Raw genomic sequence first — 24167 nt, 5'->3', positions numbered from 1 at the left:
TAATTTATCCTTAAAATCGAGCGTGGTACCGGAAGATTGGAGGGTGGCCAATGTAACACCGGTATTTTAAAAAGGTTCCAGAGGAAACCTGGGAAATTATAGACTGGTGAGTCTGACGTCAGTACCGGGCAAATTGGTAGAGACTATAATCAAGAACAAAATTACAGAGCACGTTCAAAAGCTACTACTACTACTACTATTTAGCATTTCTATAGCACTACAAGGCGTACGCAGCGCTGCACAAACATAGAAGAAAGACAGTCCCTGCTCAAAGAGCTTACAATCTAATAGACAAAAAATAAAGTAAGCAAATCAAATCAATTAATGTGTACAGGAAGGAGGAGAGGAGGGTAGGTGGAGGCGAGTGGTTACAAGTGGTTACGAGTCAAAAGCAATGTTAAAGAGGTGGGCTTTCAGTCTAGATTTAAAGGTGGCCAAGGATGGGGCAAGACGTAGGGGCTCAGGAAGTTTATTCCAGGCGTAGGGTGCAGCGAGACAGAAGGCGCAAAGTCTGGAGTTGGCAGTAGTGGAGAAGGGAACAGATAAGAAGGATTTATCCATGGAGCGGAGTGCACGGGAAGGGGTGTAGGGAAGGACGAGTGTGGAGAGATACTGGGGAGCAGCAGAGTGAGTACATTTATAGGTTAGTAGAAGAAGTTTGAACAAGATACGAAAACGGATAGGGAGCCAATGAAGCGACTTGACGAGGGGGTAGTATGAGTAAAGCGACCCTGGCGGAAGACGAGATGGGCAGCAGAGTTTTGAACCGATTGGCGAGGGGAGAGGTGACTAAGTGGGAGGCCAGCAAGAAGCAGATTGCAGTAGTCTAAACGAGAGGTGACAAGGGTGTGGATGAGGGTTTTGGTAGAGTGCTCGGAAAGAAAGGGACGGATTTTACGGATGTTGTAAAGAAAGAAACGACAGGTCTTGGTGATCTGCTGGATATGAGCAGAGAAGGAGAGAGAAGAGTCAAAGATGACCCCAAGGTTTCGAGCTGAGGAGACAGGGAGAATGAGAGAGCCATCAACAGAAATAGAAAACGGGGGGAGTGGGGAGGTGGGTTTAGGGGGGGAAAATGAGAAGCTCGGTTTTGGTCATGTTTAATTTCAGGTGGCGTTGAGACATCCAGACAGCAATGTCAGACAAGCACGCTGAAACTTTGGTTTGGATGCAAGGTGAGATATCAGGGGTAGAAAGGTAGATTTGGGAGTCATCAGCATAGAGATGGTAGGAAAAGCATGGACTAATGGGACAAAGTCAACATGGATTTAGTGAAGGGAAGTCTTGCCTCACCAATCTGCTGCATTTCTTGAAGGGGTAAACAAACATGTGGACAAAGGTGAGCCAGTTGATATTGTGTATCTAGATTTTCAGAAGGCGTTTGATAAGGTCCCTCATGAAAGACTACAGAGGAAATTTGAGGGACATGGGATCGGAGGTAATGTCTTACTGTGGATTAAAAACTGGTTGAAAGATAGAAAACTGAGAGTAGGACTAAAAGGTCAATATTTGCAATGGAGAAGAGTAGTTAGAGGGGTCCCTCAGGGATCGGTGCTGGGACCTCTGCTTTTTAACACATTCATAAATGACCTAGAGATGGGGGTAACTAGTTACGTAATCAAATTTGCGATGACACAAAGTTATTCAAAGTAGTCAAACCGCGGTAAGATTGTGAAAAACAACAAGAGGACCTTACAAGACTGGGAGACTGGGTGTCTAAAAGGCAGATGACGTTTAATGTGAACAAGTACAAAGTGATGCATGTGGGAAAGAGGAACCCAAACTATAACTACGTCATGCAAGGTTCAGCGTTGGGAGTCACGGACTGAGAAAGGGATCTAGGTGTCGTCATTGATGATACGTTGAAAACTTCTGCTCAATGTGCTGCTGCGGCTAGGAAAGCAAATAGAATGTTGGGTAGCATTAGGAAAGGGATGGAAAACAAAAATAAGGATATTATTCTGCCGTTGTATCGCTCCATGGTGCGACCGCACCTCGAGTATTCTGTTCAATTCTGGTCGCCACACCTCAAAAATACATAGTGGAATTGGAAAAGGTGCAGAGAAGGGCGACAAAAATGATACAGGGGATGGGACGGCTTCCCTCTCAGGATAGGCTGAAGAGGCTGGGGCTCTTCAGCTTGGAGAAAAGGCGGCTGAGGGGAGATATGATAGAGGTCTATAAGATAATGAGTGGAATGGAACAGGTCAATGTGGAGCGTCTGTTTACGCTTTCCAAACACACTAGGACAAGGGGGCATGCGATGAAGCTGCAGTGTGGTAAATTTAAAACGAATTGGAGGAAGTTTTTCTTCACTCAACGTGTAGTAAAACTCTGGAATTCGCTGCCAGAAAAGGTGGTTAAGGTGGTTAGCGGACTTCAAAAAAGGGTTGGACGGCTTCCTGGAGGAAAAAGCCATAGAATGTTATTGAATGGATGAGGGAATACAGTATTTCTAGGATGGGTGGGACAAATTGCTTGTTCTTTTGGCCGCTGTCGGTGACAGGGTGCTGGGCTCGATGGACCCTTGGTCTGTCTCAGCATGGTGATGCTTATGTAGTTATAAAACACTTCTTGTAATCACTGTGGATTGAAATTCCATGTGTAAAGGGGAAAAGGATAGTGATAGGAGTGTACTACCGTCTGCCTGGTCAGGATGAACAGAAGGATGCAGAAATGTTAAAGGAAATTAGGGGCGCAAACAAACTGGGCAACACAATAATAATGGGTGATTTCAAGTACCCCGATATTGACTGGGTAAATGTAACATCAAGGCACGCTAGGGAGGTAAAATTCCTTGATGAAATCAAGGACTGCTTTATGGAGCAGCTGGGTACAGAAACCAAAGAGAGAAGGAAAAATTCTAGACCTAGTCCTTAGTGGAGCTCATGATCTGGTGCGGGAGGTAATGGTGCTGGGGCCGCTTGATAACAGTGATCATAATATGATCAGATTTGATAATAGCTTTGAAGTAAGCATACATAGGAAATCAAATACGTTAGCGTTTAACTTTAAAAAAGGAGACTATGATATAATGAGAAGAACGGTGAAAAGAAAAACTTTGAGGAGCAGCTGTGAGGGTCAAAAATTTACATCAGGCATGGATGCTGTTCAAAAACACCATCCTGGAAGTCCAGGCTAAATATATTCCTTGTATTAAAAAAGGAGGACAGAAGACCAAATGACAGCCGGCATGGTTAAAAAGTGAGGTGAAGAAAGCTATTAGAGCTAAAAGAAAATCCTTCAGAAAATGGAAGACAATCAACTGAAAATAATAAGAACCAGCATAAGGAATGTCAAGTCAAATGCAAAGCACTGATAAGGAAGGCTAAGAGGGACTTCGAAAAAAAGATTGTGTTGGAGGCAAAAACACATACTAAATTCTTTTTTAGGTATATTAAAAGCAGGAAGCCGGCAAAAGAATTGGTTGGACCGCTAGATGACCGAGCGGTAAAATGGGCGATCAGGGAAGACAAAGCCGTAGCGGAGCGATTAAATTAATTCCGCATCAGAGGGGTGTGACCAGCAGAGCTAGTGATGATACACGCAGGACAATGGTCCCCTGGTCCTCACATTAGCTGATGGTTCTGGCCTGCTGCTGATCAGGGAAATCTGCAGAGGGTAAGCGGGGGAGGAGGCAGAGAGAAAGCCACTAGTGATGTTGGCTTGGGGAGAGGGGCAGAGAAATATAGCCAGAGACAGAAAGAAAGAGATGAGGAGTAATGAAGGATGAGGGAGGAGAAAAAGAGAATGGGGTAATGCTGGATGGGGAGAAGAAACAGAGAAAGAAGGGAAAAGGCTGTATAAGGGAGAAGAAACAGGGAGAGAGAAAGGAGTAATGCTGAACTGGGTTAATGGGGGGGGGCTTAGGCTAGATGGAAGGGGGAGCAAGAGAGAGGGCAGAGGCTGGATGAAAGTGGGGAGAAAGGGAGGGCAGAGACTGGATGGAAGGGAGTGAGGAGGGCAGACACTGGATGGAAAGGAGGAAGAGAAGGAGGGCATGCGTGCGAATGCAGGCATTGGTGGTTAAAACATGCCACCAATTTGCTTGCCCAAAGTCATGTCCCAAACATTAACATATTCAGCAGGAAATTTCAAAATCTATTCAAAACAGTATCCAGATCTATGTAACAAGATAGACCTCATAATCTTGTATACACATTTATAGGGATTATCAGATCTATATGCATCTCGCCATCTTGTTTATGCAGGAGTATACTGAAAGTTATAATGAGAGCCTCTTCCTTGATAAAGCAGTATGCGAAACTTGGCCATGTTGGCGGGGGTTCCCTGATATCTCTATGTTGCTGCCATTAAAGATAAGTTGGAATTTAAAATAACATTTTTTGAACAAAAGTAAAACAAATATTAAAATAAACGTGGGATTCTATGAGGATTTCCACCGCGCCATTTCGTTTATAACGATAGAGCAAGATTGTTCAGATGGTTGCGAGATGCATATAGATCTGATAATCCCTATAAATGTGTATACAAGAATATGAGGTCTATCTTGTTACATAGATCTGGATACTGTTTTGAATAGATTTTGAAATTTCCTGCTGAATATTTTTATGTTTGGGACATGACTTTGGACATTGATATATAGTCCCCACATTCTTCTGTTCTGGTGGTTCAAAAATAGACCAATTTGCTTGCTGCACAAGCAACATGGAGCTTGGGCCTTGAGTGGACCTCTTCAGCTGGCGGGGCTTGGGTACCTGCCCAGCAAAAGTAGGACTCAATGCTGTTAGAGGTGGGGGCAGGGGGCCTTGGCAGGGGTGAGGGGGGGAAACTTGAGAGGAAATGTGTAGCCTAGGGGTGCCGTGACCTGAGAAAGCTTAGGAACCACTGGTGTAAGGCATTGCAAATGATACAAAATTCTGCAGTTAAGATTGATTTTTGGCACTAAGGACAGGGCCGTGCCGATGCGGTAAGCGGGGTAAGCACCGCAGGAGGGCGCCCACCTCTGGAGGGCGCCGCCACAGTGCTTACCCTCGCCCCGCGCCGCCGAGGCCTTTAAATCTTTTACTTGCAGTCGCAGCAGCGTCTGTGAAAACGGAGCGCTGCCGACGTCTCCCTTCCCTTGCACTCGTTGGTTCCCTCAGTGTCCCGCCTTCTTCTGACGTCAGAAGAAGGCGGACACTGAGGGAACCAAGAGCGCGAAGGGAAGGGAGACGTCGGCAGCGCTCCGCTTTCACAGACGCTGCTGCGACTGCAAGTAAAAGATTTAAAGGCCCCCAGGGCGCGCAGCGATCATCTTCACGGGGGGGGGAGAGGGGCGCGCGCGCGCCAACTGTTCTTCTGCGGGGGGGGGGGGGGGCGCCAACAGTTCGTCTGCGGAGGGGGGGGCGGCATAGACCCTTGGCACGGTCCTGACTAAGGAAATGTGAACATGTGTCACTTTTGTTGCAGAAATTGCATCAGTTACCTGGGAAATACATTATGCATAAGGCCTTAGTTTTGATTTATCAGATTTTGTATCAGGGAGGTCCACAGTATTTAAAAGATGTGATACAGTTGTATATCCCTATCCAGCTTATAATCGAACGAGAATAACGCCCAAGTTCCGACCTAAATCGGGAGATGGGCGTTCTTCTCACAAAAACAAATAAAGCGGTATAATCGAAAGCCGAACTTTGGACGCTTTCAACTGCACTCCGTCGCGGATGCGGACAAAGTTGACGGGGGCGTATCGAAGGCGTGTCGAAGGCGGAACTGGGGCGTGGTTATCGGGCGAACAGAGATGGGCGCCCTTCGCCGATAATGGAACAGTTTTGAGCTAGAATTTAGGACACTTTTCCTGGACCCTGTTTTTTGACGAATAAGGCCCCCAAAAGTGCCCTAAATGACCAGATGACCCCCAGAGGGAGTCGGGGATGACCTCCCCTGACTCCCCCAGTGGTCACTAACCCCCTCCCACCACAACAAATGATGTTTCACAACTTTTTACTTTCACCCTCAAATGTCATACCCTCCTCCCAAGCAGCAGTATGCAGGTCCCTGGAGCAGTTGTTAGGGGGTGCAGTGGACGTCAGGCAGGTGGACCCAGGCCCATCCCCCCCCTACCTGTTACAATTGTGCTGCTTAATGCTACTAGTCGTCCAACCCCCCCAAACCCACTGTACCCACATGTAGGTGCCCCCCTTCACCTCTTAGGGCTATAGTAATGATGTAGACTTGTGGGCAGTGGGTTTTGAGGGGGATTTGGGGGGCTCAACACCCAAGGGAAGGGTGCTATGCACCTGGGAGCTCTTTTACCTTTTATTTGGTTTTTGTAAAAGTGCCCCCTAGGGTGCCCGGTTGGTGTCCTGGCATGTGAGGGGGACCAGTGCACTATGAATCCTGGCCCCTCCCACGAACAAATGCCTTGGATTTATTCGTTTTTGAGCTGGGCGATTTCATATTCCATTATCGCTGAAAAGCAAAAACGCCCAGCTCACACCTTGACGAATAAAACATGGGCGTCTTTTTCTTTTAAAAAATACGATCCGCCCCGCCCCTTCACGGACCCGTTCTCGGAGATAAACGCCCATGGAGATAGGCGTTTCTGTTCCATTATGCCCCTCCATATGTTCTTTGCATTCAGCTACTCTGAAGAAGCTTTCTGTACTAGCATTGACCACTTTTCACTGGGCTGAAACATCAGCTTGTGCCTACTGTATAACTGGCCCGAGATTATGGAATGCATTTACCAGGTCATATCCAATTTTGTTCATCAGTACAGAAATTTGGAAAGGTTCTCAAAACACACGTGTATGTGCAGGCTTTTTGCAATTCCCAAGTTTCAGTTCATTATCTTATAATGTGATGTTTGCTCCCACAGTCCCTCAGTTCTTAAATTCTCAAATCCAACCCTTCATTTCAATAGTTTTTTATCTCTTAGTGTCCTCAGTTGTGCACATTACCAAGATTACTGAATGGCAATGGTTCCTGCACACCTTTCTTCATCGGTACACTTTATCCACCCTTTTTTTTAAACTTATTTAGCACTATTCTTCACTTTTATATTTTTAAAAAATTTTAATTATCAATACTCATCTTTGAAAAATACATCAAGCTCAGGGGTTGATGTTACTGCCCGACATGCATGTTTCGCCCTTAACAGGGCTGCTTCAAGGACTGCCCCCCCCCCCCTTTGCCGTTTAGCGCTCTGCTCTGCTCCTAAACGGCAATGGGGGGCAGTCCTTGAAGCAGCCCTGTTAAGGGCGAAACATGCATGTCGGGCAGTAACATCAACCCCTGAGCTTGATGTATTTTTCAAAGATGAGTATTGATAATTAAAATTTTTTAAAAATATAAAAGTGAAGAATAGTGCTAAATAAGTTTTAAAAAAGGGTGGATAAAGTGTACCGATGAAGAAAGGTGTGCAGGAACCATTGCCATTCAGTAATTTTGGTAATGTGCACAACTGAGGACACTAAGATAAAAACTATTGAAATGAAGGGTTGGATTAGAGAATTTAAGAACTGAGGGACTGTGGGAGCAAACATAATATTTTAATGCGAGTTGTTTGAAGCTCCACAGTGATTATACAGAGAAGGAAGCCATTGTGATTGTTTCATAGATTAGTTCATTACCTTAGGCATTCTTGATGTACTGTTGTGTCTTGTCAAGATTTGTTTTTGAATTGTTATGTATGTTTTTATTATGTAAGCCGCTTAAGATAAGCGGTATATACATTTTAAAAATAAAAATAAATAAGATAGATAAAAAGGAAAGCAACAGAACCAGAGATCGTGAAGCACTCTTTAGGGTGCCAACCACAGTGCACCCGATAATGATGTTTCGGTAACTACAAAGAGGTTTTCCTCGGCTAACACTGCAGAAAGGCTGCAATGGGAACAGCAACATTCCTGCTGCCACTTGCTTAGTACTATTTCAACATCACCTTATGGAAAATGAGAGCAAGGTTATTCCCCTGAAGCACAGTGAATCAGCCCACTCTGGGAAAACCTACAATGATCAGCACAGGTCATATTATTTTGATTTACCAAGTTTTACTCATCACACATTTCCTCCTAGAAGGTGTTTGAAAAGGCCAAAGAGCCATTTGTTGGGAAAGTACGAGTCTTATCAGTACGCTACCGTGGACTTGAATCTCATGAAAGGAAATCCCACGCTGCACTTAAGGAAGTCCGACTCCAGCGATTCACAGGAAGTGCCCATTTCTTCCTGAAAAAACAAAACAAGAAAATGATAACGATGAGGATGATTCAAAAGAAAAAGTAAAATGAGGAAAAATAGATTACATAAACACATAAAAACATAACAATAGCCATACTGGGTCAGTGGTCCATCTAGCCCAGTATCCTGTTTCCATCGGTAGCCAATCCAGGTCACAAGTATCTGGTAGAAACCCAATTAGTAGCAACATTCTGTGCTATCAATCCTGGTGGAAACAGTGGCTTCCCCATGTTCTTCTCAATAACAGACTATGAACTTTTCCTCCAGGAACTTGTCCAAACCTTTTTAAAACCTAGATACGCTAACTGCTATTACCACACCCTCCGGCAGTGAGTTCCAAAGCGAAAAATATTTCCTCCTATTTGTTTTAAATGTATTAGGACAAGGATTAATACAAGAGATTAATACAAGAGATGAGCATGTGTCTTCACCATCCATGAGAGGCTTCTGGAACATCCATCTATTTTATGTACAGTGGGGGAAATAAGTATTTGATCCCTTGCTGATTTTGTAAGTTTGCCCACTGACAAAGACATGAGCAGCCCATAATTGAAGGGTAGGTTATTGGTAACAGTGAGAGATAGCACATCACAAATTAAATCCGGAAAATCACATTGTGGAAAGTATATGAATTTATTTGCATTCTGCAGAGGGAAATAAGTATTTGATCCCCCACCAACCAGTAAGAGATCTGGCCCCTACAGACCAGGTAGATGCTCCAAATCAACTCGTTACCTGCATGACAGACAGCTGTCGGCAATGGTCACCTGTATGAAAGACACCTGTCCACAGACTCAGTGAATCAGTCAGACTCTAACCTCTACAAAATGGCCAAGAGCAAGGAGCTGTCTAAGGATGTCAGGGACAAGATCATACACCTGCACAAGGCTGGAATGGGCTACAAAACCATCAGTAAGACGCTGGGCGAGAAGGAGACAACTGTTGGTGCCATAGTAAGAAAATGGAGGAAGTACAAAATGACTGTCAATCGACAAAGATCTGGGGCTCCACGCAAAATCTCACCTCGTGGGGTATCCTTGATCATGAGGAAGGTTAGAAATCAGCCTACAACTACAAGGGGGGAACTTGTCAATGATCTCAAGGCAGCTGGGACCACTGTCACCACGAAAACCATTGGTAACACATTACGACATAACGGATTGCAATCCTGCAGTGCCCGCAAGGTCCCCCTGCTCCGGAAGGCACATGTGACGGCCCGTCTGAAGTTTGCCAGTGAACACCTGGATGATGCCGAGAGTGATTGGGAGAAGGTGCTGTGGTCAGATGAGACAAAAATTGAGCTCTTTGGCATGAACTCAACTCGCCGTGTTTGGAGGAAGAGAAATGCTGCCTATGACCCAAAGAACACCGTCCCCACTGTCAAGCATGGAGGTGGAAATGTTATGTTTTGGGGGTGTTTCTCTGCTAAGGGCACAGGACTACTTCACCGCATCAATGGGAGAATGGATGGGGCCATGTACCGTACAATTCTGAGTGACAACCTCCTTCCCTCCGCCAGGGCCTTAAAAATGGGTCGTGGCTGGGTCTTCCAGCACGACAATGACCCAAAACATACAGCCAAGGCAACAAAGGAGTGGCTCAGGAAGAAGCACATTAGGGTCATGGAGTGGCCTAGCCAGTCACCAGACCTTAATCCCATTGAAAACTTATGGAGGGAGCTGAAGCTGCGAGTTGCCAAGCGACAGCCCAGAACTCTTAATGATTTAGAGATGATCTGCAAAGAGGAGTGGACCAAAATTCCTCCTGACATGTGTGCAAACCTCATCATCAACTACAGAAGACGTCTGACCGCTGTGCTTGCCAACAAGGGTTTTGCCACCAAGTATTAGGTCTTGTTTGCCAGAGGGATTAAATACTTATTTCCCTCTGCAGAATGCAAATAAATTCATATACTTTCCACAATGTGATTTTCCGGATTTAATTTGTGATGTGCTATCTCTCACTGTTACCAATAACCTACCCTTCAATTATGGGCTGCTCATGTCTTTGTCAGTGGGCAAACTTACAAAATCAGCAAGGGATCAAATACTTATTTCCCCCACTGTATATATATATATATATATATATATATATATATATATATATGTGTGTGTGTGTGTGTGTGTGTGTGTGTGTGTGTGTATATGTGTGTGTGTGTGTAAGTTCCATGACCCCTACCTCCCTCCCTCCCTCCTTCCTTCCACTCGCGTCTGAGTTCCATGGCCCCCCTCTCCTTCGAGTTCCACCGCCCCGTTCCATGCCCCCCTCCCTCCACTCCCGTCCGAGTTCCATGCCCCCCCTCCTCCTCCGAGTTCCACTGCCCCGAGCCTCCCTCCCTCTCTCTCTGTGGCCTCCGAGTGCAAGCAGGAAGGGCAACAGTGAAGTCGAGCAGGCATGGAATGGCGCTTCAGACTGCCTTTGCTTTCGCTTCTGTTTCAGCTGTGCCTCTGGTCCCGTCCCTCATTTCCTGTTTGTGGAAGGGCGGGACCAGAGGCACAGCTGAAACAGAAGCGAAAGTGAAGGCAGTCTGAAGCGCCATTCCGTGCCTGCTCGACTTCACTGTTGCGGCGGACCACGAGGTAAAACGTTTTAAAGAACGGCTGGCACTTACGAATGGGAGGGACAGCCGCACACGTCCTGCTTGCACTCGGAGGCCACAAAGAGAGAGGGAGGGAGGGAGGTGTAGGGTTGTGCAACTCAGACGACAGTGGGTGCATGGAACTCGGAGGGCACAGGACGAGAGGTGGGGGGAGGGGGGCACGGGACGAGAGAAGGTGGGAGGGGGTTCTGGAACTCCACCAGAAGGGGAGGGCCGGTTCTGGAACTGGAAGGGGAGGGGCACGTACTGGTACTCAAAGGGGAGGGGGGAAGGGGGAGGAGGAGAGGGGAAGAGGGGAAGGGAGGGGTGGGTCCTGGAACTCGAAGGGGACGGGTCCCTAGAACTCGGAGAGGGAGGGAGGCAGGTAGGGGGGCATGGAACTCGGAGGGAAGGGGGGCTGGAACTCGGAGGAGGGATGGAGGGAGGGAGGGAGGGGGCCCTGGAACCTTGCTAGCGCCCGTTTCCATAAAGTTCAGGCAGAAGGAAAGGTACAGACCATTATTTGATGAACCTGCCTTTTTAAAACACAGAACTTGTTGACAAAGGCAAAAATAGCAATCATGACTGAAGATAACGTAAAGATTTTATTTGTAAGTTCTTTTATAGAAGCCATCCTCATTCCTCATGAAATCTAAATATAGGGAGAAGTTGGGAAAAGAATGTGTGAAGAAAACGAATACTGGGGACTAGGAAAAAACAAAAAACATTCGGGTGTGAGCATTAAAAAGTAGTTAATGGAATAAATGTAACTATTATGTTTATGTCAAGAAGTACAGCTTTTAGGAATCCTTTTATAAAGACACGTTAGAGTTTTTAGCGAGCGTTAAAAATAAGCATACGCTAAACACTAGAGATGCCCATATATTCCTATGGGCATCTCTAGGTTTAGCGCACCTTTGTAAAAGACCCCCTTAAATTGTACTCAACCAGACTGAATAATAAAAAAATATATATATTTCAAATATAAACACAACTAAGGTTCTTCCTGCTGAGCAGCTCAGGAACTTTTAGTCCCAGAGTAAAGGAATGCTGACCTTTTTCTTACCCCACAGTTTCTAGAACAGGGGCTGTGTCTTCATTCCTGACTTACAGGGTAAGAGGATACAACTCTTGGAGGGAAGATCTGGGCTGGAAATACCCAGTCGAAGGGGTAAGATTCCTCGTCTTTGGCTCTAAATTCCTGGCCACTGTACCTCTCAGGAACGGAACCAAAGCTTTATCTCTGAGTCCCTGGCCATTCCATTAATACCAATGTTTTGCCCCCATATTCATGGTATCAGGATGCATTGTTATGCATATTTAGTATGAGTATTATTTGTATTCAATTGCATTGTCTGTGTAATAGATAGCACTGTGTATTAGGGCTGCTATCCTTATAGTTAGCAGTTTCCTTTTCCCTATTGGCTCTTAGTTCTGAGCTAAGGCCAGCCCTCCCTATCTGCACCTGGGGGCTGTGGGAAAGAGTCCCAGTCTTCCTAGCATCCTTTTGTGATCAGCAGCTGTTCTAGCGGCTAATTCATCCTAAATCTACTGTGATTCCATCAAAATTCTTCACCATTTCCCCCAAGGCATTTATCCCCGATTGAGTCCCATTATTTGCACACTTTTCCCTTTGAGTACTGCAGTTTTTCCTCTCAGCTAAGCTGAGGTTCTGGCCATCTCCTTGCCTCTGAGGTGGCAAGATACAGACTCTATTTGCAGAAGGCAACAATTCTTTCCAAGCAATTGAATTGTAAGTTGATTTCCTTTGTTTACTATGATTGCTATACTAAAGAAGAGTTAGATTAAGAATTGAGAGTCTGCTGGTAAAGCTTTTACTTGGGAATGGTTTAGCTGGCTGTTGAAGCTTTGTGATCTCACCTAGCTTAGAACAACAAAACCAATGCAAGAGTTCACAATCTATTGACGTTCTGGCTTCAGCACCTTCTTACCTTCTAAAAGAAAGGTCTCTGACTAGCACAGTCTATGATCACAAAGTACTAGAACGGAGAACCAGTCCATCGCTACATCCTACAGAGAGGAGTATGGGATAAAGGAAAAGAGGTGCTACACAATCCAGCCAGAGAAAGAAAAAGCAGGGACTAGGGAGAGTCCCAGAAGATCAGCCAAGATAGACCCTCCATCATCAGATATTCCTCTGGAGAGCTGATTTACACTGGGCCTAGTAGCTGGACAGAGAATTAAAAGAGAACCGAAAGACTGTCTGGCTGATATTCAGCCGGTAGCTGTTAGTGTTTTTATAAATGCTAACAATTGCTGGCTACATTAGCCCTGGGTATTCAGTGCCAGGGTGGGGCTAATTATTCTGCTGCTAGCTGCCAGAGCTTATGTGGGTTCTGGCCAATATTCAGCCAGGGCCCACATAACTGTCTTATGTGGCCCACATAACTTTTTTTTTAAGGTCCAGTGATCCTCCTCCTACCCCCTGATGCAGGCCCCTCTACTAACCTTGACCTACCCAAAGTAAGCCCAAAAACTACCTTGCACAACTGCCACAGCAACCTACAAGCTGCCTCATCCTCAATATATACCCCCTGCAGAGTGCTTTATCTCCAAACATTACTCCATACAACTTCAATACCACCCTGCATATTACCCAACATGCAAAAAAGATCCCTGGCAACTGCCACCCCATCAAACTGCCCCATCCCCCTAAAACTATCCTCTGCAAACTGCCCCACCACTTTCTAAAAACTACCCTGCTTCTAGTGGCATATTTATTCGAGGTTCATGTGTTGCATATGCACCCCTGTCAGACATGGCCCCCTGCTCCCCCCCCCCCCCCCCCCCATGCCTTAAAATCATCTCTGCTCCAATCTTTGCCTGGGCAGTGGCAGCAGCACTCATAGGCTGCCTGTAGCCTGCACCAGGACTTTCTCTCTGAATCATCCCTACCTTCTGACACAATTTCCTGTTTTGTGAAGGGAGTAGGACAGTTCAGAGACAAAGTCCCAGTGCAGGCTGCAGGCAGTCTATGAGTGCTGCTGCCTGAGCGATGACTGGAGCCGGAGGGGGGGGATGTGTGTGTGTGTGTGTGTGTGTGTGTGTGTGTGTGTGTGTGTGTGTGTGTGTGTGTGTGTGTGTGTGCAGAAGATGCACCCTCTGTTAAAAATTCCTGGGTGACTTCCCAACTACCCCACCATACCACAAACTGCACCACCCCCAAAATTTTACCCTCATCATCCCATAAACTTTCTCACTCCCATAAACTATCCCCTGCAACTATCCCACCCCCAAACTAGTCCTCCACAACTACCCCTACATGCTATGAGCATGGCCAAATTAAGCCATTGGCGTACTTTGAACATACTTGGTGTCCACATGTTTAGGGATCCCTGTGAGATTTGCTCAGAAGTTAGGATTGCCAACTATTTGGTATTTTTCCCATTGTGGATATCCTGAAAACCTGACTGGCTGGTGTGCCTCCAGGACCAGGTTTGGGAACCACTGGGATAGCATTTTTGTTTGTTTGTTTTTTGGATTTTGTTCACACCTTTTTCAGTAGTAGCTCAAGATGAGTTATATTCAGGTACACTGGGTATTTTTCTGTCCCTGGAGGGCTCAAAATCTAAGTTTATACCTGAGGCAATGGAGGGTTAAGTGACTTGCCCAAGATCACAAGGAGCAGCAGCAGGATTTGAAGTGTAAGTGTAAGAGGACATACACATGGGCAGAGCATGTATGTGGCTCGGTACATGGTCAAAACAGCCCCAACAAAAAGGCCCAAACACAAAATAGCCCCGACAAAAAAAAAAAAGACAAAGAGCCCCAGACAAAATAGGCCCCCAGCAAATCATCCTCTGACTAAAGGGCCTGCCCATAATTTGGCCCCTGACAAATAAGCCCCTGGACAAAAGGGCCCGCCCCTGAGCATTTTACCTCTTCTGCTCTTGCTCCTGCTGCTGCAACTGTGTGAGTCCCGCTACTGCTTTGTGCCGAGGTATGTATCCCCTTTGCCACCCCAGTTCCACTGCTCACTGTCTGGAATGTCTCTCTCTTTCTTTTGCCTGCCCTGCTGCATGGTCCATTATCTCTCTCGCCATCCCCCTCTGGCGATCCTCCAACGTTCCTGTGGCCACCAGCAGAATCAACATGGAAAACGAGCTGCTTCAGCCAGCCTCGGAAGAGTTCCCTCTGTTGTGTCCCGCCTCATCTGATACAACTTCCTATGTTCACGTAGGCAGGACACATCACAGAGAACACTTTCAGGGCTAGCCGATGCAGCTTGTTGATGCTGCCGGTGGACCACTTGAACGTTGGGAAGATTGCCGGGGGGGGGGGGGGGGGGAAGGGTGGCAGAGATACCGGACCACAGAAGGTAGGCAAGAGGAAGAGAGAGATATGCTGGACAATGTTGGGAGATGGGGATAGAAGGGGAGAAGTGATGCTGGACCCCCAGAGGGAGGGAGACAGAGTTTTTACTATACTTCTTATTTTTGTGGAGGACTATGGGCTATTTTGTTACAGGGGCTATTTTGTCAGCTGGCCATGTGGCTCCCACTTTTCATGTGTAACATACACAATAAAGTAAGTTACATGCATCCCTGCTGCATTAACATTATCACAGTTACGCCAGGTCTATGGCTGTTGCAACTGCAGGTACTTAAATATTAGTAGCGCCAATGCCAGTTTTCAATTCTGAGTACCCAGATGTCGTTATAGAAGAGGCTCTCACCATGTGCCATTGGGGGTCTAAATGGAGGCTCCTATTCTACACAGTCTCTAAAGGTATCCTAATATCACATCAGTTAAATGACAGTATATTTGAAACTGTTGAAAAAAATAGAGAATGAAGGTGTTCTTTTTCCTCTCTCTCGCATACATCTTTGCTTATGAACTAAAATGGAAAAGAAAATAATGAATGCACGCCCAAGTGTCATATTAGATCATAATGTTACTAAGCATTTTAGGGAAATAACTCACAATGTTCACCTCCAAAGACTATAATAATCAGGTTCAAATGGATCTGCCTGATGGTCCAGTGGCAGCATTTTGCACTGCAGTGTGACAGGTCTGGGTTAAATTTTTGGACCCAGTTCTCATCCTTGAGGCACCTGGAGCTCAGATTCTGTGGCTCTGTTATCCACAACCTCCAGAAGGGGCTTTTGATCTGTAGTTAACATCTACTGGTCCATACAGACAGCTGCAGTCCATGCCTCTAGCAGGGCAGGATTAAGGCAAAGGCAAACTAGTCACATGCCTAGGGCCCAAATGTATAGGAGGGGCTCTCTCAGATATGCTAATTCAGTAGCTGCTGAGGCAGGTTGTTCCCTTCTCCAAGTCTGCTGCTGGCATAAAGAAGAGTGGGGGTGGGGGTGAATTAGGGACCAGGGGTTCATCTATTCTTCCCACTTCATATGCACTGTCCAACATTTGACAAGAAGAGTCAAATACATAAGAACATAAGCATTGCCATACTGAGGCAGACCGAGGGTCCATTAAGCCCAGTATCTTGTTTCCAACAATGGTTAATCCAGGTCAAAAGTTCCTTGCAAGATCCCAAAAAAGTACAATACATTTTATGCTGCTTTCCCCAAGTCCATTTTAAAAATGGTCTATGGACTTTTCCTTTAGAAAGCCACCCAAACCTTTTTTAAACCATGCTAAACTAAACGCTTTTACCACATTTTCTGGCAACAAATTCCAGAGTTTAATTACATTTTGAGGGAGAAATTTGTTTTAAATTTACTATATAATAGCTTAATTATGTGCCCTGTAGTCCTGGTACATCTGGAAAGAGTGAACAAGTGATTCATGTCTACTCATTTCACTCCACTCAGGACTTTATAGTGAGCGAGCAGCGCTTCTTACCTGCTGCTTCTTCCTCTGTGCTCAGAACCATGTAAGGCCCCATTTGTGGAAATTTAAAAATGCACTTTTGTGATGAGTTGGCCCCAAATGATTCACCCTACCCTGCCTCTCAGCAGAGGGCCATTGCTGTGATGGCCAGACTGGAGGGAAGGATACAATGGGGAAAACTCCAGAGAGCTGCAAATATAGCAGGAAGCTGCTGGTCAGGCAAAAGAATTGTTAATAATAATAATAATAATAATAATAATTAACAAGAAACCAGGAGCACTGTTTAGAAACAGATGCCTGGTTACTAGGAGGATGGTTCATTTTAAGCGCTTCATTATAACTAATTTATCATAGGCAGTGTTTTCACTGGAGACTTTTGGGTGAAGCGGAAAAACAGTCTGCACATCATAGGGACCTTATGCCATGGAAAGAAGGGTGGATCACAGCTCACACTAACACAAATAAGTGTGTGAAGTAATCACCATATTAAGGAATGCATATAAAACAAACAAAAAGGTAATTTTCAACATAAATAAACGGCCATGTGTTCATTTTGAACTTGCAGCAGGGTGATAAAGTGGAAAATGTCACATCTAATTACTCATAAAGACAGCTTCTTCAACAGAAATAAAAGTGTTGGGACACTCATTTAAAAATAAAAAAGCAGCCACATTTTCTGATCAGATTATATATCTGTCAGCATGGTTATCTGATGTTCTCTACCACAGGATGTGAAACATTTCTAGCGTGATAGCATCTTATATGTCTAAATGCTAGTTTCGAAGAAAAACATTATAATACCCAGGAAAATGTCTTTAAAGGCAAAATTATTACTTGCCATATATTCTTTTAGCCAGGAAAGTCATGGGACTAAAGGATCCCTGGAAAGGTTTGCTTTGGGCAGTCCATTCCCTACCCCCTGACTTGGCATCTGGGGCAATCAATCTTACTCCCCACCCATTACAATGTCTCTGCTTTCCCTCCCTTCTGCAATCCTAGGTCTCCTATCATATTGAAAAATTCTGTACACATCCTTGCAATCAATGTAGATAAATGTCTGAACTTTGTTAAATAAATCTTGAGTATTTTTTCACTACGAGGCAACAATGTGTTGTTTACCTTTTTTTGGACCCTGAGTGCTATGTCTTCTTATCCATACTGTCTTTCTTTCTCGCTTACACTATTGTAATTCTCTCAATCAGGGTATTAGTCTCTCTCAAATTAGGTGATTACAACTTACACAAAATACCTCTGCTAAACCTTTCCACTGTGCCCACAGGGTTACCCCATTCCGAATGTTGAACATAGTCTCCTCATTTCTTATCATATTCTTTTCAAGATACTCACCATTGCCCATTCTAGGATTCCATCTTTCATTCACAGCTCCCTTATTCCTTACACTCCTTAATGCTCTCTTCAGTCCTCTCTCAACACAACTTGTTAATAATTCCATTACATCTGCTTATATGATTAGATCACACAGGACATTCTTGTTTTAGCGCTGTTGCCCCTTCCTTCTGGACTTTAAGACTTTTATACTTTCCCCAAGCATTTCTGTCCTCACCAGTGTTTGTGGCCTGCCCGACATAATACTCATTGTGTATCCCACATTGTTTTGTCTATAGATTTTCCCATTTTAATAATGGTGTATGGACTTTTCCTTTAGGAAGTCATCCAAACCTTTTCTAAACCCTGCTAAGCTAACTGCTTTTACCACATTTTCTGGCAATGAATTCCAGAGTTTAATTACACATTGAGTAAAGAAAATCTTTCTCTGATTCATTTTAAACTTACTACTTTTTGCTGATATTATAGAGAAAGAAACAACAGGTTTTAGCAGTCTGCTGAATATGTGCAGAGAAGGAGAGGGAGGCGTCGAAGATGACACCAAGGTTACGAGCTGATGAGACAGGAAGGATGAGAGTGTTATCCACAGAAATGGAGAATTGGGGGGGGGGGGAGGAGGAGAGGTTGGTTTAGGGGGAAAGATAAGAAGTTCAGTCTTGGTCATGTTTAGTTTGAGATGGCACTGAGACCATAGGCGGTCGGTGGCCCAACTGTTTGGGGAGGCTAAAGGGGGCGGGGTTAGGGGTGGGGCCAGGGGTGGAGCTTAAATCCATAATTGTCTGATCACACACAGAAAAAAAATAAATAAAAATAAATGTCACAATTAATACCTTTTATTAAATTTAGATATTAGTTATGTATCATATGTCGAAGAATAAAGTGGTTGCTCAAAGCATATACTAACCACAATCGCTCAACTGCAAAACACTATGCACAACTTTGTGCAAAAACACACTCTGAACCTTACTGTACCATAAATATTACACTGGGAAGAACCTAATACACCAATATACCACCCATACGGAAAATGCAGACCGTCAACAATATTGAAACAAGGGATCATAATTTCACAATTCTCATGTAGAGCCACAAAACATCCTAATTCATGTTTAATGTGGGATAAAATGTCATAAATAAGTAAATAAACTTTTAATGTTGAACACCTAATTCTCAAAGTGGACATATTCCAAACACTGTAATGAAAATAAAATGATCTTTTCTACCTTTGTTGTCTGGTGACTTTGTTTTTCTGATTGTGCTGGCCCAGTATCCGATTCTGCTGCTATCTGTCCTCTTAACTCCGTTTCCAGGGCTTCCTTTCCATTTATTTGTTTACTTTCCGCCTATCTTCTTCATTTCTTGTCCTACATCCGTAAGTAAAAGCTGGGTCCTCCGCAAACTTGACTGTCCAGTGGATCCAGCTTTTGCCATTTTCTTCATCCATGTGCAGTTTTTCTACTCTCTTCCTTTTCCGTCATCTCATCTCCTTCCTCACTCCTCCCTCCCCCTCCATGTCCAGCAACCCTCCTCTCCCCCTGCCCTCCCCTCTATCCACCCAAGTCCAGCAACTCTCCTCTCCCCTTCATCCACCATGTGCAGCAACCCTCCTCTCCCCTCCCCTCCATCCACCCATGTCCAGCAACCCTCCTCTCCCCTGCCCTCTCCTCTCCCCTTCATCCACCATGTGCAGCAACCCTCCTCTCCCCTTCCTTCCATCCACCCATGTCCAGCAACCCTCCTCTCCCCTTCTTCCACCATGTGCAGCAACCCTCCTCTCCTCTCCTGTCTGCCCTCGCTCCCCGATAGGCAGCCCTCTTTTCCTTCCTGCCCCCCCCCCCCCCGCCGTACCTTTAAATATTATATTTTTGCTGGAGTCGCGGGCAGCGCCGGCATTGAAGGCATCAGCAGGCTCATCTCGGTTCCAGCAGCCTTCCCTGGCAAGTCGCATGATGGCTCCGCCCTCGCAGAAACAGGAAATATGTCAGAAGAGGGCGGAGCCATCATGCGACTTGCAAGGGAAGGCTGCTGGAACCGAGATGAGCCTGCTGATGCCTTCAATGCCGGCGCTGCCCATGACTCCAGCAAAAATATAATATTTAAAGGTGCGGCGGGCGGCGGGCGGCGGGCGGCGGGCTTAGCCTCCCCAAGCCTCTTATACGGGGCGCCTATGACTGAGACATCCAGGCAGCAATGTCAGACAGGCAGGCTGATACTTTGGCCTGGATTTCAACTGAGATTTCTGGTGTGGAAAGGTAGATCTGGGAGTCATCAGCGTAAAGATGATACTGAAAACCATAGGATGAGATCAGAGTACAAAGGGAAGAAGTATAGATGGAGAAAAGGAGGGGTCCCAGGACAGATCCCTGAGGTACCAACTGACAGTGGGATAGAAGTAGAGGAGGATCCACTGGAGTATACACTAAAGGTATGCTGGGAGAGATACGAAGAAAACCAGGAAAGAACAGAGCCCTGAAATCCAAATGAGGACAGCGTATCAAGGAGTAGGATGTGATCAAGTGTCAAAAGCAGCAGATAGATCGAGAAGGATGAGGACAGAATAGAGATCTTTGGATCTAGCCAGAAACAGATCATTTGAGACTTTAGCAAGCGCTGTTTCAGTTGAATGAAGAGGGCGAAAGCCAGATTGAAGTTGATCAAGAATAGCTTGAGATGAAAGAAAGTCAAGTATCTTGGATAGGAAAGGGAGGAGGGAGATGAGGCGATAGTTGGAAGGACAGGTAGGGTCAAATGAAGGTTTTTTAAGGAGTGGTGTGACTATGGCATGTTTGAAGGCATCAGTGGACATTGAAAGATTGAGGATAATGACAGATAAAAGGGATGACAGTAGGAGAAATAGTGTTAAGTAGATGGGTGGGAATAGGATCAGAGGAACAGGTAGTTAGTTTCAAGGAGGAAAAAAGATGTTTAGTTTCCTCTTCAGTAATTTCAGAAAAGGAGGCAGGGGTTGGAAGGTTGAGAGAATGGACTAAGGGAAGGAGAGGTGGAGGTGACCTGGTTGAGAAGAACTATATATTCTATAGCAAACAATGCATTGTACGTGAGAGTTTTTAATCATTTTAAATTGTGTTTTTTACTGGGAATACTAGAGGATTCCCTTCTAATGAATATTTTTATGGAGAGTAAGCAGAACTTGAATACTCAACCCGGTTAGATTTAAAAACTCTGACTAACTGAATTTTATTGTTTGGAATAGTGTCTTTTTATTTTTCTTGAATCTATTTGTTAAAGAAATATGTCACGTATTCCTATTATTTTCACATTTGAATTTTAATTCTGCGATTTACTGAAAGGTGCATGACACTCTTTATTGGAGGAAGAACTTGTAAATGGTTTGTGGAAGCGGGAGCATGATTAAAAAAAAATCTCTGAAGTGTGCGTATGTACTGTTCTTCCCTTAACGGCTCAGGATATTAAATTGTACAATGTAAAGTGCCGTAACTTGCCTTTTGCTATCCTTCATAAGTATGTGTGGCCATAAGAGCAGTCCAGTTTATGCTTTCTTTCAGGGAAATATCAGCTGCCTGCATATTTAGCCATGTTCTTTTGATAATTGCCTTGTTTTAAGTTACGTGACAGAAACTTTATTTTGTTTAAGAGCACTAACTTTTAAGAGATTCCTGAACTTTATTGTACAGTTTTTTTTTTCCTTTGAACTAAACTATTTTTCCTATTAGATTGGGTTCAAAGCTTACCATTAATTCTTCTGAATTCTCTGTGGTATGTTTCTTCGCTAGATAATTTCCTGACAGGCTCATGCCAGCATTATTTTTCCTAGTTTTCAAGGCTACAGACCAATGTTCCCAAGGTCTGCCTTAAAAAAAAAAATCTTTAGTTTATGCAAGTTGTAGTCATTATATGACTGGTTTTGAACTAGAAAGAGTTTATAATTGCCTTGAAAGCCATACCTTGCCTCAGATAACCCTTATGGTCAAGAATAATGAAATTACTTTCCTGTGTAATACTGGGGCTGGATGCACCGTTGTAAAATTTGATCATGCAAAATTAATTCCTTTATTCTCTGAGACTATTATAGTAAAGAATGCAGGTGGCAGTATAATAAAGGAACTGCTGTCTAAATTAATAGAGGGTTTTGAGCCTGAAAGTGGTAGACGCAGTTCATGTCACGTAATTGTATCCAAAGTCTGCCCATGTAATCTATTAGGGAGAGACCTCCTTCAAAGCTTAGGAATTGTCATAGTGCCAACCGAAAGGGGGTTAAAGGCTTACAGAATCGAGAAAGGCCCGTATGTGACATAGGATCTGAACTCTAATTTAACCCTATAGTGGGTGCCTGGTCAAAGTTTATATCATGGACCACGATGGCGCTGCCCACAGTACACCTGAAAGAGTTTATATGTTGCAAACGTTTACACTCTTGTGTTTCTGATGGCATGCTAATTTTTGTGATGCAGTTTTCTTATTTCCAGCTGGTTGCATTCCTCCCTGATAAACAAAAACGGACCATATTATCTGCTGTAGCTTGACTGTGAGGTTTGTAACAAAACAGGATTTCACGGACCTGCTGGACTATTGCCCTAATAAGATTGTACGCAACTGATTCTACCTTTAAATTTAGTTACAAGAAATGTTTGTCTACTGAAATATTACATGTGTTTAATTCTTAGGTCTTAGGGGTAAACTCATATGTTAACTCCTTTACTCAGTTCATCAACCTTACTAAAGCAACTGATTGTTTTATGTTTGATAATGTTTCTGTTCACATAATAAGCTATGTACTGTTTTATTTTAACTGTTAATGGTCTGTTTATAGAAAAGAAATTATAAGACCTGTATAAATTAGCACAGAATTTCAAAATGCTGTTACCAGAAAATGCTTTTGTTTCTAATCTTATGAATATGTCCTCTTATCCTTCAATTACTGGACGCTGTCTTCCTTCCTAGGCAGATAGCTATTTGTAAGTATGCAGCCCATACTAGATGTACAGGTCCCATTTCTTTAGGAAATGCCTTTGCAGACAAAACAGCAAGAGAAGCTGCACTATCTGCTCCTTTACATGACATTCTTTTCCAGATCGATAGAGAAGCAACCTTCCTGGATCTGGCAATGTTACGCCAGATACAGCAGGCATCCCCGGAAAAAGAAAAACAATCTTGGTTAGGTAAAGGAGGCACCCTTGTAGATGACATCTACCTATCTACTGAAAATAAATATATATATTATGCTGCAATAGTGAGCCATGGGCTATGCCATGTCTCAACAGGAGGGATGGTTACAATAGTGACAAGAATATTTACAGCATACGGATTTTCACAACACTGTAAAATGTTTTGTTCACAATGTATGCTTTGTGCTAAGCACAATTTTCAGGGAAGACTCAGACCCCGAGTGGGCACCTTCCCTCACCCAAAGTACCCATTTCAGTACTTGTGTATGGATTTTATTGAATTGAATAAATGTGAAAACAAGAAATATTGCTTAATAATCATTGATATGTTTTCCAAATGAGTAGAAACATTCCCAAGTAAAACAGCTGATGCCCTGACAGTGGCTAAAGCTTTGATAAAAGAAGTCATACCATGGTATGGTATTCCAGACAGAATTTATAGTGACAATGAACCCCATTTTGTAAACTTCATCATTTCTCTATTAGGGAAACAATTGGCCATTGACCTGAGGAACCATTGTGCTTACCACCCCCAGCCAGCAGGACTGGTGGAAAGACATAATGGAATCTTCAAAAGCAGATTGAGAAAGATAATGCCAGAAACCGGAAAGAATTGGATATACTGCCTATGCTTATAACACCAGCAGGGAGGACAGATTACCAGAAAGAAAAAAAAATGAATGGATGGCATGGGTAATCTATACTACTGGGAAAATAAACAAGTCTGACAGTGTGGCGTGTGCTAAGGCAAGACCTTCCTTGGGGACCATACCCTTCAGATTGAGTCCTGATGATCCTGAGGGATTGCAGTGCATGGTCCAGCTATATAACAGCACTTATCGACCCAGTGGAACCTGCCTTATAATGTCACACCTTTTCCCCCCACTAAAGAATTAGACCACCAACAGTAACCTCATACCCAGGTAACTACACTTGCTTTTCTAGAGCAGGATGAGGAAAGAGACAAAATCTGAAGCCACTACCAGACTCATATTGCAATCATCGGGTCAACTTGACGGGAAAACAGAACCGTAAATACCATATCGATTGGTTCCAGAATCAAGACCAAGGAAGAGCTGATGTCTGGTGGA

General features: G+C 44.3%; 1 protein-coding gene across 1 annotated transcript in view; it reads right to left on the bottom strand.

Annotated features, from left to right (window-relative positions):
* Positions 1 to 24167, bottom strand: part of ITGA9 (integrin subunit alpha 9) — a 686274-nt gene that overhangs the window by 163140 nt on the left and 498967 nt on the right. The window contains exon 19 of the mRNA XM_030205631.1: positions 8086 to 8172. Within this exon, the coding sequence (XP_030061491.1) occupies positions 8086 to 8172 (87 nt within the window). The remainder of the gene's footprint in view (positions 1 to 8085; positions 8173 to 24167) is intronic.

This window comes from Microcaecilia unicolor, chromosome 1 (genome assembly GCF_901765095.1).
Source record: "Microcaecilia unicolor chromosome 1, aMicUni1.1, whole genome shotgun sequence".
In the NCBI taxonomy this organism is placed as follows: Eukaryota; Metazoa; Chordata; class Amphibia; order Gymnophiona; family Siphonopidae; genus Microcaecilia; species Microcaecilia unicolor.
Note: the sequence above shows the minus strand (reverse complement) of the source record. Positions and strands in the feature narration are given on the sequence as shown.